Source organism: Macrobrachium nipponense, chromosome 15 (genome assembly GCF_015104395.2).
Source record: "Macrobrachium nipponense isolate FS-2020 chromosome 15, ASM1510439v2, whole genome shotgun sequence".
Taxonomy (NCBI): domain Eukaryota; kingdom Metazoa; phylum Arthropoda; class Malacostraca; order Decapoda; family Palaemonidae; genus Macrobrachium; species Macrobrachium nipponense.
The window spans coordinates 84,171,020-84,189,349 of NC_087208.1; the positions used below are offsets into that span (position 1 = coordinate 84,171,020).

At 39.0% G+C, this 18,330-nt stretch overlaps 1 protein-coding gene across 2 annotated transcripts in view; it reads left to right on the plus strand.

Annotated features, from left to right (window-relative positions):
* LOC135195091 (HMG domain-containing protein 4-like) overlaps nt 1–18,330 on the plus strand; it is a 119,313-nt gene that overhangs the window by 90,844 nt on the left and 10,139 nt on the right. For both annotated transcript variants that reach the window (XM_064221470.1, XM_064221469.1), the window contains exon 7: nt 5,318–5,468. In XM_064221470.1, the coding sequence (XP_064077540.1) occupies nt 5,318–5,468 (151 nt within the window). The remainder of the gene's footprint in view (nt 1–5,317; nt 5,469–18,330) is intronic.

Here is an 18,330-nt window from a genome sequence, read left to right on the forward strand (position 1 = left end):
TACTTAAAAGTGAAATGGAAAAGTTATTTCTTTAGAATACTGTCACGAATTTTGTAATTAGTTATATTATTATTATTTATTATTATTATTATTATTATTATTATTATTAAAATATTTGAAACTATTAATGAACATAGTACATACTACATGCATCATAAAACTTTTCTTGTCTCAGTGAAAAAGAGAGAGAGAGAGGGAACTTTTTTTTTATTTAATGATATTTCATTCTCACAAAAAGCTTGAAAACTTATAAATTTCATAAAAAAAAATTGAACAAACACCTTTGCAGGGTTTCTCCAGGATTCGAAAATGTTGTGTTTGCGTTCGTGTGACTGTGAAATACTTGCATATGATGGTTAGGTTCCAATGAAAAGTTCATGTTATTGTGAATTCCCACAACTCAAATCAAGTAAGATTGAGGTATTACTGTAATAATAATAATAATAATAATAATAATAATAATAGTAATAATGATAATGATAAGTGGCTCAAGAGTGCATGGGAAGAAGGACTGATAAAAGTAGACGAAGACCCAAAAATATACAGAGACAGGAGATTGACAAACAGAACAGAGGACTGGTACAACAAACCAATGCACGGACAATACATGAGACAGACTAAAGAACTAGCCAGCGATGACACATGGCAATGGCTACTGAGGGGAGAGCTCAAGAAGGAAACTGAAGGAATGATAACAGTGGCACAAGATCAGGCCCTAAGAACCAGATATGTTCAAAGAACGATAGACGGAAATAACATCTCTCCCATATGTAGGAAGTGCAATACGAAAAATGAAACCATAAACCACATAGCAAGCGAATGTCCGGCACTTGCACAGAACCAGTACAAAAAGAGGCATGATTCAGTGGCAAAAGCCCTTCACTGGAGCCTGTGCAAGAAACACCAGCTACCTTGCAGTACAGTAAGTCCTCGGGTTACGCCGGTTTCGACTTACAATGTTTCGTGGTTACGAACGCGCCCCCATAAAAATATAAAAAATAATATTTTGCGTCGTTCCATCTTACGCGGTTTAGCGTCGTAAGCGACGTAAACAAACGCGAACTAGTTCCGGGCGCACGGCGGGAGAATGCGCTTTGTGGGGGATAGGACGGCGTCGCTTCGCTACGCTCATTCCTCGCCCATACGCCATTTTGGTTGTTTACACTGCCTCTCTCTCCCTCGTGTTGTATCGTTTTTGTAACTTTTTGCTCTTTGTTATGGCTCCCAAGCGCAAGGCGGACTCTTCTGATGGTAGTGCATCGAAGAAAAGAAAGGCCATCACCATGGAAATTAAAGTGGACATTATAAAGCGATCTGAGAAGGGAGAAACGCCAACAAACATTGGCCGCTCGCTTGGCCTTAGCCGTTCGACCGTTGCTACCATTATCAAAGATAAAGAGTGCATCGTTGAACATGTGAAAGGATCTGCTCCTATGAAAGCGACAGTGATAACTAAGCAGCGTAGTGGTCTAATAATTGAAATGGAAAGGTTATTGGTGCTTTGGTTGGAAGACCAAAATCAACGGCGTATCCCAGTCAGCCTTATGGTGATTCAGGAGAAGGCGAAAAGATTGTTTGAAGTGTTGAAAAAAGAAAAGGGGGAGGGAAGTGAAAGTGAAGAGTTTGTGGCTAGTAGGGGTTGGTTTATGCGATTTAAGGCTCGGGCCAATTACCATAACCTTAAAGTGCAAGGTGAAGCTGCTAGTGGGGATGAGAAAGCAGCGAGTGAATTTCCTAAAGCGTTGTCTGAGATAATTAAGGAGGGGGGTTATTCTGCTCAGCAAGTGTTTAACGTAGACGAGACAGGTTTGTTTTGGAAGCGTATGCCTAACCGCACTTACATCGCTAAGGAGGAGAAGTCAGCACCCGGTCATAAAGCCAGCAAGGAGAGGCTAACTTTACTTCTTGGGGGTAATGCTGCTGGCGACTTCAAACTGAAGCCCTTGTTGGTGTATCAGGCTGAAAATCCAAGGGCACTCAAGGGCATTTGGAAGGGTCAACTACCATTAATTTGGAAGTCCAACAAGAAGGCATGGGTGACACTTGCAGTGTTTGAGGACTGGTTCGTAAACCATTTTGTTCCAAGTGTGGAGCGGTATTGCGCCTCCAAGGGTATCCCCTTTAAGGTGTTGCTAGTGCTGGACAATGCCCCTGGACACCCTGCCCAGCTGGGAGACTTCAACCCTAATGTCAAGGTGGTTTACCTTCCACCTAATACCACGGCCCTTTTACAGCCTATGGACCAAGGAGTGATTGCTTCGTTCAAGGCCTACTACCTACGAAGGACAATTGCTATGGCTTTACAGGCAACTGAAACCAAGAAGGACTTGACTCTGAAGGACTTTTGGAAATCCTACAACATCCTTGATGCTGTAAAGAACATTGCTAATTCCTGGGAGGAGGTTAAGCAAACAAACATGAATGGTGTCTGGAAGAAAATTTGTCCTCAATTTGTGAATGATTTCCATGGGTTTGAGGACACAGTTCAGCAAGTTGTCAAGAACGTTGTTGCCCTGAGTAGGGAAATCAATTTGGAGATGGAGGTTGATGATGTTACAGAGCTGCTGGAGTCTCATGGCGAGGAGTTATCTGCTGAGGACCTGATACAACTGGAGAAGCAGATGATAGAGGAAGAAGAAGAAGCACCCACCCCAGAGCCTAAGGCTTTCACAAGGCAGGACTTGACAAGAGGTTTTGCAGAGTTGCAGCAAGCGTTGTCAACTTTTGAGGCTCAGGATCCCAACTTGGACAGGTTCACTAGGGTTTCCAGAGGCGTCATGGATTTGATGCAGTGTTACAAGGAGATCTTGGATGAAAAGAGGTCGCTCTCTGTTCAGACTAACCTGGAGCAGTATTTTAAGAAGGTAGAGAGGCCTGCAAGAGATCCTGTACCCTCTACCTCAGCTGCCTCTGCTAATCCAGACTCGCCTGCCCCACAATCTCCAGCACCTTCTGAATGTTCTGCTAACCCAGACTCACCTGCCCCAGCATCTCCAGCACCTTTTGTAGGTTCTGCCTCACCTAAAGACTCACCTGCCCCAGCATCTCCAGTAGTATGTTCTGCCTCACCTCAAGAATCACCTGCCTCAGCATCTCCAGTAGTATGTTCTGCCTCACCTCAAGAATCACCTGCCTCAGCATCTCCAGCATCTTCTGGAGGTTCTTTTTCTCTTCACTAACCTCCCCCAGTCTCTCCAGCACCGCAGCTTCCTCTCCAGTGTGCAAGCCAATCAAATTAATAAAGGTAAGGAATTGTTCTCTCGTTGTTATTGATAGGTATTTACATTAAATCATATGGTATTTTTTAATGTTCCGACTTACGCTGAAAATCGTGTTACGACGCATCTTAAGAACGGATCAACGTCGTAACTCGAGGACCCCCTGTAATAAGTGGTACGAACACAAACCTTAGGAAGTGATAGAAAACGATCAGGCAAAGATCCTCTGGGACTATGGTATCAGAACAGATAGGGTGATACGTGCAAATAGACCAGACGTGATGTTGATTGACAAAATCAAGAAGAAAGTATCACTCATTGATGTCGCAATACCATGGGACACCAGAGTTGAAGAGAAAGAAAGGGAAAAAATGGACAAGTATCAAGACCTGAAAATAGAAATAAGAAGGATATGGGATATGCCAGTGGAAATTGTACCCTTAATCATAGGAACACTAGGCACGATCCCAAGATCCCTGAAAAGGAATCTGGAAAAACTAGAGGCTGAAGTAGCTCCAGGACTCATGCAGAAGAGTGTGATCATAGAAACTGCGCACATAGTAAGAAAAGTAATGGACTCCTAAGGAGGCAGGATGCAACTCGGAACCCCACACTATAAATACCACCCAGTCGAATTGGAGGACTGTGATAGAGCAAAAAAAAAAAAATAATAATAATAATTAATAATAATTTGGAATTCAGGGTTACGTTTTGTGTTGTCTATAAATTTTTTAAAGGAAATTGAGTTATATTTGTTATTTCATGAATGAGCAATGTACTAGCTCCTTTTTATAAACCCTCTAATAGTCATGCTGTAATTTTAAGAAAATGGAACATTTTATGGTCTGCATTTTATAGGTTTCGTATCTTTATTTAGATTTAGGAAATATTGTTTCAGTTAATGATATGCGATGACAAAGTCTTATTTTTAGTGAATGATTAAGTTTTAGGTTGATTCATAGCAAGTTGCTTAGTTCTGGGCAGAAGGGCCATAATATTATGTTGCCATTTCTATCAGTATCTGCTGGGAAGTAAACCTATGGTTTGCATGATTACTCTGTGGATTTCCATAAGCAGTGGTAAGTGTTAAAATTCCATTACTATAATGTTAGTTGTCTTAGCACTTTAAAAACTGCCCAAAAATTATCAAAGACTTTGAGGAGCAAATCACAGTTAGATTGAGGATTATTAATGCAACGAGCTTGTTGGCGCATGCTACACGTGCTGAAACCTGGGGCTTCTGTCGCCCCTACCTTCATGATCCCCTACCTACCCTGCCCCCACCTGGGGCTGACAAACAGGTTTGCAGGAGGACAGAGGATGTCTCCCCTACCCTCCCGTTCCCCTACCTACCCCACCCCCAACCCCACCCAGGGCGGACAAACCAGTTTGCCGGGGATGGGTGGTTGTGTCATGTCTCCCATACTGTTGCCCAGGGGATGTACAGGCAGTCCCTGGCTTATGAAGGGTTCGGCTTACGACGCTCCAAGGTTACAACGCTTTTCCAGGTTTACAACACATTCCAGGGATCTGACAGAAGTATGACTCAAAAATGCAAAATAATCAATATTTGAAGGTTTTCTTTTTATGAAAAAATCCAATAAAAATGCATTTTACTTAGCTTTTAATACACCCAAAAGCATTAAGAGTAAGGTTTTCTTAGGATTTTTGACGATTTTCCTGCCTCGGCAACTTTCGGCTCAGAGCAGAACCCCCGTCATAAGCGAGGGACTGCCTGTATTATCCTTCTCCATAGGCTATGGTGGTAAGTGAATATGAGGATGATCTTTATTTGACTGTTTTCCCACATTTGTATTGCATTTCTGTGGTATTTGTGCCCAAATATGATGCTCTTAATTGTTTTGGAGGTGTTAAATCTGCTATGGCTCAACAGTGGTTGTTAAGACAAGTGCTCTGTTTTCTATGCTGTGTTATTAATATAACTATAGACAAAGAAGTTTTGTTTGTGTTATATATGTACTTTCTGTATAGGTAATGGTTCTTTTAATATGAAAAAATTTTGAATTTAGAATTAATTTGTTAGTTTTTGTTGAAAAAGATTCAACATACTTCTTTTTAACCTTGTAACAATTTTGCAGAAGTAACCGAAACACAACAAGTTCAACTGCTGATCCTAGTCCACCAATCACATATAAAGTCACAGGGAGAACACCTATAGATGTTGCTGCCCACATAAAGCTGCTTGGAGAGTCTCTCAACAACATTGGTCAAAAGCTTAAAGAACATGAGGTAAGAAGTTTTGCAAACTATGAATTACACAGACCAGTAAGTTTGGGGTGTCTCAGTAACATTGGTCAAAAGCTAAAGAACATGAAGTGAGAGAACAGTAAGTTTAGAGAGTCTTAAAGAACATGAGATGAGAGTTTTTACAAAATTAACTGCACAGACCAGGAAGCTTTCAATTGCTTTTAACAGGAGTCAGAAACTTAAAGAATGTGAGGTGGGAGGTTTTTCAGACTCGGAATTGCACATACCAATAAATTTGGAGAGTCTTAAAGAACATGAAGTGAGAGGTTTTGCAAACTCGGAATTGCACAGACCAGTAAGTTTGGAGAGTCTGAATAACATTGGTCAAAAGTGTAAGGAATATGAGGTGAGAAGTTTTGCAAACGGAATTGCACAGACCAGTAAGTTTGGAGCGTTTCTTAAAAATATTGGTCAGAAGCTTAAAGAACATGAGGTGAGAGGTTTTTCAAATTAAGAATTGCACAGGCCAGTGAGTTTAGAGCGTTTCTTAAAAATATTGGTCAGGAGCTTAAAGAACATGAAGTTTTAGATTTCTCAAACTAAGAATTGCACAGGCCAGTAAGTTTGGAGATTCCCTTACTAACATTAGTCAAACGCTTAAAGAACATGAGGTGAAAGATTTTTCAGACTAGGAATTACACAGACCAGTAAGTTTGGAGCATCTCTTAAAAATATTGACCAGGAGCTTAAAGAGCACGAGGCGAGAGGTTCTTCATAATAAGAATTGCACAGATCAGTAAGTTTGACAATTCTTATAACATTAGTCAGAAGCTTAAAGAACATGAGGTGAACCTTGGAATTGTACATACTGATAAGTTTGGAGAATGTTAAAGAACATGAGGCGAGAGGTTGTGCAAACTCGGAAATACACAGACCAGTAAGTTTGGAGAGTCTCTTAATAACATTGGTCAAAAACCCTTAAGAACATGAAGTGAGAGGTTTTGCAAACTGAACTGCACAGACCAGTAACTTTGAAGAGTCTTAAAGAACTTTTAGGTGAGAGGTTTTATAGGTTCTGAATTGCACAACCTAGTAGGGTTGGAGATTTTCCTAATAACATTTCGAAAGCTCAAAGAGCATGAGATGAGAAGTTTTTCAAACTCAGAATTGCACAGATCAGTAAGTTTGAAGAGTCCTAGTAATGTTGGCCAAAAGCTTAAAGAGCATGAGGGAAGAGAGGTTTTAAAGAGCATGAGGTAAGAGAGGTTTTAAAGAGCATGAGGTAAGAGAGGTTTTAAGAGCATGAGGTAAGAGAGGTTTTACAAACTTGGTACAGGTAGTCCCCAGTTGTCAACAGGGGTTCCGTTCTTGGCAGGGTGCTGATAAGCGTAAACAGCCCTTAACTGAAACTTGGTAGGCGCTGATAAGTGAAAAACTGCCATTAACTGAAACTTAGTAGGCGACTATAAGTGAAAACCACCGCCAACGGAAACTTGGTGGGTGACATTAAGCGAAAACCGCCGTTAACTGAAACTTGTTAGGTGCCAATAACCAGTTAATGGTGCCTCTGTCAGGTATGTTATGATGCCGATAACCTAAACTCAGTGCATTATGGCGCCATAAATCCCCAATCTTATGGCGCTTGTCTCGCCATTAACTGAGTCTGCCGATAACTGGGAAAAAGTAACCCCAAAACAAAAGGTATAGGTTAATTACTTATTTCTGTAAGAATACAAACTGAATATTGTTGCTCAAATTTGATTGGGAGTAGTAAGGTGGACTTGCAGATGAGAGATGAGTAGGGCTAGTTTTATTTTGATAATTAAATGAAGTTGATCTGTTTTGTAAGACTGTCTTGGAAGATACCATAATTGCCGGAGTATAAGACGCATCCTCACATAAGACTTACAAGGTTATTGTTTTTGGATTATAGTTTTCCACACTAGATCAAGACAGAGCATCAGTTGTCTCAGAAGTGGAGGATACAAAGGCTGATGATGTCCTGTTTGGGGGTGTATTAACCACAGTCGGAAACAAGTGATGTAAAGATATGATAGGTTTTTTACTCCAAGAATATCTAGATAAAATTTGAAGTTTGATGGAGTGTGAGAACTTTTTGATGAAGTTTGATAGATGTGTCCTCTATTGTATTAACAGTATTTTTGATAGCATAGTTGCTGTTTCATCCTCAAAGGAGTTACCCTCCCTTGTGTGCGCCAGCACCCCAAGGTGATCAGACTAATATCAAAGAAATATCTTTTAGCCTGGTCTTTTAGCCAGGTATTATGCCATAATGATAAACACTATGACAAGTGATAGAGTATAATTGACTGAAAAATCAAGAAGGCATTTTTTCTCATCTTCAGCGAAAGCTGTACCCAGTTTTCCTATGTCAAAACCTGTAGAAGTGACTATACTATTCGCATGCGCATCAGCCATCTTGTTTCATGTTCGGGCCGGCAAAAGACCACAAACCATTACTCTTTCTGGTCATCACACATGAAAGACTATACTGCCAGTGCTCCTCTATTTTGAGATTTTCTCATTGAAATCAATCATGGAATCGCCGACATTTGAAAGTTAAGTGCTCATTTTTAAGATTTAGTTAAAACAGTTAGGTTAAAAACTGTGGAACAAGAAAATTTTATTGTGAAGTAGAAAACTAGTGTTTTGTTTACCCGTCCAGTATTGTTTAGAACACGTGACCGGCGAGACACGTTCCAGGCTAGCCTTTACGAACGCGAAAAGTTTATAAATAACTTTCTGTAGGAAGTTTTTTTGCCAAAAGAACTATTCCATATTTTATTATTAATTTAGTTAATCTTTTCAGATAACGATTTCTACAATTTCTGAGGCAGTAGCCTACATGAGCTCGTAGCCTAGCCGTTTTAGGACACATAATTTTAGACTAGGAATGGCAATTATCAGTAGCCTGTAACCCAAGGTAGTATATCTTAAAGATGATTAAATAACCCTAAGTATTTACCTAATTATTTGGTGGTGAGTACCTAGAAGTAGGTAAACAGGCTACATCCTTTTAGTTTTATTTTGCCACATTTAGTATGACCGAAATAAACCAAGCCGGATAATTCCTAGTGTTAAGTAGTGAACCCCTTACTAACACTTTTAATCAAAGTTGTTAGCCTAGAATACGTATTCTAAGGCTAGTAAAATTGGCAACAGGTGCCAAATGTAATGGTAGTCTCAAACTTGGAGCTACATGTTAAGTGGTGGTTTTTAAGTAACATGTTGAATGGGATGCTGAAATTGTAATTCGAATTATCACTTTAAGTTATGCTTAGAGTAAGTGTTGATTTACTTGTAAGGTAAAATAACCTAACATGAAGGTTGGTGTTGGTATGATGGTTTTATGTAGGCCAGTTTATCAGTAGTGTAACATGCTCAAACTATTCGAGGCTTAGCAAAAATGTCTGTTTTGCTATGATTTAGTATCCTAGCCTATTTGTGTGCATATATGTAAATATGTGTATACCGTATATACTCACGTATCATGTGACTTTTGAAGCCCTAATTTTGGAGCTAATTTGTAGGGGGTCGCATCTTACATGAGATATAAAATTCGAGTACGTAATAATCATAAAATAGAAGCATAATAGATATGCATCTTTTCCATGGATATTTTAAAAAGTTTTGTTTTACTTCACAGCATCCAATAATATTATATGTATTTTCATATTACTATTTGTTTGTATTATATAATACAAACATAGCAATCAATGTTTTGTTTTGGAAATCAGCTGAGGGCGATTGCAAAGTAAGTTTGTTTTGCCGTGTTGAACTCAAATCAGAGCAACTTTCTTGCCTCTAGTTAGCGCAAATGAATCTCAAGATACTCTTATTCGGGGGAGGGTGTGATCAGCGATCCGAATGCACCAACAGGTAGGGCGAGAGCTGTTGAATTAGTGGAAACAGGTAGTATTTATATTAGACAAGGTTATTTTACGTTATACAAAGTGTTTTCTAGTGGAAATATCACTTGAAAACGTATCGTTTGTGAATGGAATTTAGTTATTTTTTTTGTTAGTAGATGGCGCAGTTATTTTTTCGTTAGTAGATGGCGCTGAGGGCATGTTTATTGCGTAAACAAAAATCAACATTCCGTTCGATATTTTCACTTTATCTCATCAGAATACTGCGAGCTTTACGTATTTATCTTTTATTGGAGTGAAAACTGTAAAATGTGTTCTTTTCATGCTCAATAGTTTTGATTAAAACACATTTCTCTCAAATTTTGTTTACAGTCGAGTTTGATGGTGCTATACCGAATTTTGCGAAAGTTTCATCCACGTTGCCGATGCATGGTAATAGTCGTTAGCGTATCAGCATTCTTTCCTCAACTTCAGCTAAAACTTAGATTAAATTTAGCAGTACAGGCGGCCCTCGGTTAGCGGCAGGGGTTCCGTTCCTGGCTACCGACGCCAAGCGATTTTCGACGCTGAGCGATTTTAAAGCCTACGGCCGCCGCACACCTTCTTTCGAAACTCTAGACCAGTCAAAGGCACCGTAATCCCACAACGGCGCAATAAGTAAAATTATATTTATGCAGTATAGTACTATAGAATTTACTGTACAGTACATGTGGGTGTCTAGAGTATGTAAAGATATAATAAAGTTTATACAGTGTACAGGTAGCTGTAGTGTTCAGGTTACGATCATTAGTCTTACAATAGTCCGATTTTATGAGAGATCAAATTACAATGGCCTAACTTTATCCATCTTCTAGTTACATAAGTTCAATAACAGCAAAAGAGAATGATGAAAGTATGGTTTTAACGTTATACTCGTTGCGTGAACGTGTACAGCCATGAACAACCGAACGAGAAAAGACTTTTTTTTTTTTCCAAGTACGTACTACAACCGAACTGGATAACATCTGTTTGGCTTGTTTTCGATCATCGTACTACAGTGCAACATTGCCGTATTTGTTATAAATGGCGTTATGTATAGAATAGAACTGAGATATCTTAATGTAATAACTTTATTCGCTATAGATCAGAGATCAATGTAGATTAAAGATCAACCGGGAAACATACCGTTAAATTTAAACCTAGTTATAACTGAAGCTGAGAAAACTGTTCAAGCTGCTAATGACTATTATTGTACATCGGCAACAAGGATAAAACTGCAGTAAACGTCTGCCATCACACACAACTGTAGATAAAATTGGGATAAAATCATTTTAATCAAAACTACTGTGCTTGAAAGAACACATTTTACTGTGGGTTTCACGCCGATATAAGATAAATAACGTAAAGTTCGTATTACGATGATATAAAGGATTATCGCGAACGGAATCATGTAATTTTTTACGCAATAAACGTAATCTGTTAACGAAAAAAATAGTAGTTCACATTCACAACGAGACATATTCAATAAATATTTCCACCTAAAAACACGCTGTATAAGGAAAAATAACTGTCTCATATAAGTCAAGTATATAGATATTCGTTTATGCTAACTAGAAGCAAGAGCATTCGCATTTCGCTCAGAATTGCGTTATGGTGAAACAAACTCGTATTCATCAGCTGATTTCACACCACAACATTGGCCGCTCCGCGGAATACGGGCTTAAGTTTGCCGTAGTATTTTAAAATACAATAATATGAGAATACATACAATATTCTTGGATACAGTGAAATAATGTATAACTTTTTAAAGGATTTATGGAAAAGATGCATTATTAATAAAATAACACAATGCATTTTTCGGAACTGGCGGACAAGAACGAACATGAAAAACCATCCCCTGACAACGTAGTGCGTAGTTACAAAGGCTGCCTTAATTTGTATCTTATTTCTGTACAAAAATGAAAATACCTTTACGTAATATATTTTCATACACATTTTAAACATAAAAGCATAAGCATTTGAAAAATCGACACATCGATCGCTAAATTTGCACTCTTTTTAACTCGATATTTTCGGAAGAGCGGCAGACGGCGGCATACAAGAACGAACTTGAAAAAAACATCGTAGTCGATAACTTGAAGGGGAGTTTCAAAAGCTGCCTTTTTATCATATTTCTGCACAGAAATTAAAATACCCTATTCGTAATACATTTTCATACACATTTTAAACATAAAAGCATAAACATTTATAAAATCGACACATCGATCGCTAATTTGCACTTTTTTTAAATCGATATTTTCGGAAGAGCGGCAGGCGGCGGCTTACAAGAAAGAACATGAAAAATATCGTATTTGATAACGTGAAGGGCAGTTTCAAAAGCTGCCTTTGTATCATATTTCTGTACAGAAATAAAAATGCCTTTCACGCAATACATTTTCATACACATTTTAAACAAAAGCATGAACATTTATGAATCGACACATCCATAGCTAAATTTGCACTTATGTAACTCGATATTTTCGGCATTGAACAGCATCAGAGGCATATATTTTACCCTAATACCTACGTAATAACTCTCCATAAAATTTGTTAATATAATTTGCATAACCTTTATGGTCTGAACGGCATTTCTACAAATGTATGAACTCGTTAGACAACGGCGCTAGCGGCGCTGTTAACTGAAATTTTGTGCCGTAAAGATACCTTTAAAATGCCTTATTTTTTTAATGAATATTTTTGACGACCGCCATAAAACCGATTCGCCGTTGAGTGATGGCGCCGTTAACCGCGGGCCGCCTGTACTATATGCCCTTGCCGATCTTTTATCCATAGCAAGTAATGCTATAACTCCAGTAAACTTATGCCATCAAACACAACCTTACATAGAATTGAGAGAAAATTATTTTAATCATTTTCAAAGGTAATTTAAACCTCAAAACGTTTGAGTTAACACAAATTTAGGCAGATCTAGGTAATAACTGCATCGAGTATTTATATGAAAATTACAATTCTCTGAAAGTATTTGAGTTGATATTTGAAATTTAACAATTGTTGTTGGGGGCTTGAGTTTAACCCCAGGGACTAGTATCAGAAACAGAAAAGTGACATTAGATGCCCCAGTCCCTAGTGGCCTCTATTTTTACGGGACCGTTCCTTACAATCCGTGCGGAGTTAGTACGTAGAGTTGCCTAAATAATTTACAGAATGTACTAGAAATGTACATTTGTAGTCAAACTGACTTATAAAATATCTATTACTCGTTAATATTTACAGTTTTCAAGTATTAAAAATAATTTATACTAATATAAAAATTTTCTAATAACAACTTGGTTTCTTCACTACAGGGCCATCTTGAGAAATGACCCTCAATTAAAATGTGCCATAGCTGGTTGCTGGGTGCGATTTTTGCTAGTGGGCACTGCCCATACCACCTGCCATAGGCATAGTCCTTGTAACGATCTGGGCAAATTTGTTCCTGATATGTACGAGAATTGTAGCGTGTTCTTGGAAGCAAGCTTTGAAGATGAAACTGCTCGCTTTAGATTGTCTCGATGGGTCCTAAGGTTTAGCAAAGGTGAGGAAAGGGAAGATTATATCTATCCAGCTAAACTCCGGAAGCATATATTTAAACCCTTCTCTGATGTTTCATATTTGGGCCAAAACCCAATAACATCAGTCACCACTACCCCCCGGTACATCCTGAGGAGGAATTAGAGGAATCATCACCTAGAGGTGAAGTGTTCAAAGACTTTGAGGTAGACATTGATACCGAAAGAACCTTGCTGAACCCTGAAGGACACTTTGAGGTAGACATTGATACTGAAAGAACCTTGCTGAACCCTGAAGGACACTTTGAGGTAGACATTGATACCGAAAGAACCTTGCTGAACCCTGAAGGACACTTTGAGGTAGACATTGATACTGAAAGAACCTTGCTGAACCCTGAAGGACCAGGGACACAGATGTCAATCAGCCGTGGGAAAAACATTGTAGGAGAAAGTCAATCTCCCATGCAGCTTTCAGAAGCCAATCAGGATCCTTCCCTCAAAAGGGATACATATAAGGATCCACCTGAACCCAATGGAAATAACAGCAAATTCAGATGGTTATAGCAATTCACCCAGGACTTCTTCCCCCTGGGGAGCAGACAGCTGCAGGTCAGCTGTAGATATACAATCAGGTTTCACAAGCTCCCCCAAAAAGGATACACAGTTTGCGGTATTAGATCGCTTCCGGAAGGAAATAATGAATGACATCAAAGGTGCTTTTGCTGCTGGAAGGCAACAGATAATGGACATACTGAATGATACACCAAAATGTAAACGTCCTGCATCTTGCAATAGAATGGGGAGATTTGAAACCCCAAACAAGAGTTAAGAGTGCAAACCCAACTGGAATTAACAAAATGGCCAGTTTTGGTTATGAGTCTTGTGACCAAAATCTAGCAGAGACTAAAATCCTACTCTGATGCTGATAACCCTTGACGAGATGCCTCAATGTGTATTTTCTCTCAGGATGGTAAGTATCTTATTAACCCTTAAACGCCGACTGGACGTATTTTACGTCGACATTTTTTGTCTCTCGGGTGCCGACTGGACGTATTTTACGTTGACATACAAAAGTTTTTTTAAAAATTCGCGGAAAAATACTTTTAGGCCTACCAGCCGAAAACTCTTGAATCACGCGCCTTGGGGGATGCTGGGAGTTCACGGATCAAGGTGTTGTTTTGTTTACAATTGTTACGCAGGCGCGCAAGCGCGAATTTCTTTCTTGCCGCACTAAAAAGTATCTGTGACACATCTCTGAAATTATTTCGCCACTTTCACACAATATTTTTACCATTTTAAATTAGCCGTTACATGGAGTATTATATATGAAAATGTGCGCATTTTTATGTAAAATACAAAAAAAAAATACTCATGATTGTAGCTTTTATCAGTTTTGAGATATTTTCATATAAATAACGATAAGTGCCAAAGTTTCAACCTTCGGTCAACTTTGACTCTACCGAAATGGTCGAAAAACGCAATTGTAAGCTAAAACTCTTATATTTTAGTAATATTCAATCATTTACCTTAATTTTGAAACTAATTGGAAGTCTCTAGCACAATATTTCGATTTATGGTGAATTTATGAAAAAACTTTTTCCTTACGTCCGCTCGGTAACTTCCGAAAAAAATCATACATGCGATTGTGGTAATGTTTGCACCATTTTAAATTAGCCGTTACATAAAGTTTTATATATGAAAATGTGCGCAATTTAAAGTTTAATTAGCCTTTTACAATAAAGGTTTATATATGAAAATGTGCACAATTTCATGCACAATACAACTAAAAACAACCCATGGTTGTAGCTTTTATCAATTTTGAAATATTTTCATATAAAAAATGATAAGTGACAAATTTTCAACCTTCGGTCAACTTTGACTCTACCGAAATGGTCAAAAAACGCAATTGTAAGCTAAAACACTTATATTCTAGTAATATTCAAGCATTTACCTTCATTTTACAACAAATTGGAAGTCTCTAGCACAATATTTCGATTTATGGTGAATTTATAAAAAAAATTACATTTTCTTTACGTCCGTGCGGTAACTCTTCCGAAAAAATCATACGTGCGATTGTGGTAATGTTTGCACCATTTTAAATTAGCCGTTACATAAAGTTTTATATATGAAAATGTGCGCAATTTCATGTATAATACAACAAAAAATAGTTGAAGGTTGTAGCTCTCTCATTTTTGAAATATTTGCATATAAATCACGATAAATTGAAAAAAAAACCACGTTCGGTCAAATTTGACTCTACCAAAATGGTTGAAAAACGCAATTGTAAGATAAAACTCTTACAGTCTAGTAATATTCAGTCATTTATCTTCATCTCGAAACAGATTCGAAGTCTCTAGCACAATATTTAAATTTATGGTGAATTTTAAAAAAAACTTTCCTTCCCTCCGCGCGCGGATTCTCCGCCACAAATCTCCGAATTGCGTAAGTCCCATTCTCGGAATATTTGCTCCGTTTCATATTAGGCATTTCATAGAGTTTTATATATGAAAATGTGCGCAATTTCATGTAGAATAAAACAAAAAATATTTGAAAATTGTAGCTTTTCTTATTTCCGAAATAATGGCATATAAAAAAAAATATATAAAAAAAATTCGACATTCGGTCAACTTTAACTCGTCAGATATGGTCGAAAACTGCATTTGTAAGCTAATATTCTTACAGTATAGTAATATTCAATCATTTGTCCTCATTTTGAAAGAAATTGGAAGTCTCTAGGACAATATTTATATTTATGGTGAATTTTTGAAAAAAATATTTGTTTACGTCCGCACGTTACGAATTCATGCATTATTTTATGATAATATTTTCTCTGTGTTGCTTTTATCATTTTACAATGTGTTATATACCAAAATGATCGCAATTTAGTGTACATTACAACGAAAAAAAAGTAACTTGTTATCTTTAACCGTTTTGCGCACAGCGCGATTTAAATACAATTATATATGAAATTTCGTTTTTGCGCTATCATATATCGCATTATTTATATATGATAATGATAATGTTTTTCATTTCTGATGGTTGCATACTAAACTTCAGGCAATGACAAAAAAAGGAGCCAAAAATGAACTCTTAATCTTAAAAACTAAGCGCGCTGTGATTTTTTGAAAAAAATATTTTTTCCGCTTCCGCGCTCACTCTGAAACGTCTCCGGCACACGGGAGACATTTTTTTTTTACTGCTTCGGCGTTTAAGGGTTAATGAGAGAAAGACTATGATAGACGTAGAACATGTTGAATTTAGGGACAGGTCAGCCTTTCCTAACACTGAATGGCTCCTGATACCAGGATTAGGTGCCGTCCCAATGGAAAACGGTCACCCAGTTGCCTATGCTTCTAAATCGTTAACTGAAACAGAACAGCGTTATGCTCAAGTAGAAAAAGAGATGTTAGCCATTGTTTTTGCAGCGTTACATTTTGATCAATATCTTTATGGCAAAGATGTTATTGTAGGAACTGATCACAAACCTTTGGAAAGTATTTTTAAGAAACCATTATTGAAATGTCCTAAGAGGTAACAAAGCATGTTATTGCAATTGCAGAAGTTTAATTTGAGAGTTAAGTATAAAGCAGGTAGTAAAATGTATATGGCAGATACATTGAGTAGAGATTTCTTGTCGAATACATCTTTAGGTGCTGATAAATCTGATGTAATTTCATTATTTGAAGAGGTTAGTAAAGTAAATATGACAGAAAATGTTGCTGTGACAAATGAAAGACTTGAGGATATTAGACAAAAGACCATAAGTGATGTTGCATTACAAACATTAAAAGAAACAATTTCATACAATGAACTTACCTGTCAGATATATACATAGCTAAGACTCCGTCGTCCCGACAGAAATTCAAATTTCGCGCCACTCGCTACCGGTAGGTCAGGTGATCTACCTGCCTGCCCTGGGCGGCAGGACTAGGAACCATCCCCGTTTTCTATCATATTTTCTCTGTCGCCGGTGGTATCAACATTGTTGTTACTACCTCCTGACTGGAATTCGCTTTTCAAGACTTATTGATCATCTTTATTGGATTTCTTGGTGACGTACTGGATCGTTGTTTTGGCATTCGCTACTGTGGACTGGATTTGGACTTGCTTTTGATTTTTCTATTAGAATGTCTGATTCAAGTGTTAGTGTGAGAGTGTGTGTGAATGTAGGCTGCAAGGTGAGGATACCGAAGGCTTCGGTTGATCCTCACACTGTATGTCGTAAATGTAGGGGGTTTGACTGTTCTTTGGCTAACACCTGTATTGAGTGTGAAAAGTTGGATGCTAATGAATGGAAGACTCTAACTTCTTACTTGAAGAAGTTAGAGAGGGATAGGATTAGACGGGCTGCACAAAAGAGTGTGAGTACAAGGCCTATTGAGCCTTTTTCTGAGTCTAACTCTCCCTTTATTAATGAATATGATTCTCCCTATGTATCTGAATCCTCACAGGCTTTGCATTCGGATTCGGCTTCTGAAATCGCCAATCTGAAGGCTACTCTTCGTAAAATGAAGACAAAGATGGCGGCCATGCAAGGTAAGGCTAGTGATTGTGAATTACTAAGTGAAGTGAGTGTTCCCAGTGTTGTGGAGGGGGCGTCTGACCGTCCCTGCGATGCTCCCAGGCCTAGACCTCTTCCAAACTCACATACCCAGAGGAGTAGGAAAGTCGAAAGTCGTACGGAGGTTGTGGGGAATCCCCAACGGTCAGGCGTCCCTTCAGCAGGTTCTGTTTCCTTACAGTCTGCTCAGGACCGCTCAAATAGAAGCGTCCTACGAGATTGTTTCTCGTCGTCCGGTTCTCCTTCACCTAAACGAGGGTGGAAGGACTCGGATCTTTCTAGGCCACTGAAAAGGCATTGGAAAGAGCGCGCGTTCGACTCGAGACCCGGAGCGCTTCTCGGAGGAAGCTCCTTCTTCTATCAAGAAGGCTAAGCTGGTTTCGACGCCTCCTAGAGATGGATTTGATGATCGCACTCCTTCGAGTTCTCCTGCTTCTTCTATTGAAGAGGACGCTGGGGTGGCTTCCAAGAGGATTTTGCTGGCAGTTCAAGAGCAGATTGCCTCTTTGGTGGGGAGTTCTTTCAAGGGATCCCCTCTCGCAAGAAGGACGCTAGACTTCCTATTAAGAAGTCTCGTCTTCTTTCTCCAGCCAGCCGTGAAGCGTCCGCCAGACATAGAACGTCTTCCAGGCAAGAAGAGGCGTACAAACGTCAGGATCTTTCCGAGCGAGTTGCTCGAGATCAGGATACGCTCAGGCCTGAGGCACCAGCCAGGCGCGAGGCGCCGTTAGGCGTGAGGTTTCAGCCAAGCGGCGAGGCGCCAGCCAAGCGCGAGGATTCAGCCAGCGCGCCAGGCGCCAGGCGCCAGCCAGCGCGAGGAGTTGCGTGAGGCGCCAGACAAGCGCGAGACGTCAGCCAGGCGCGAGATGCCAGCCAAGCTACACGCTCCAGCCAAGCGTGAAGCGCCAGCCAAGCGCGAGGCGCCA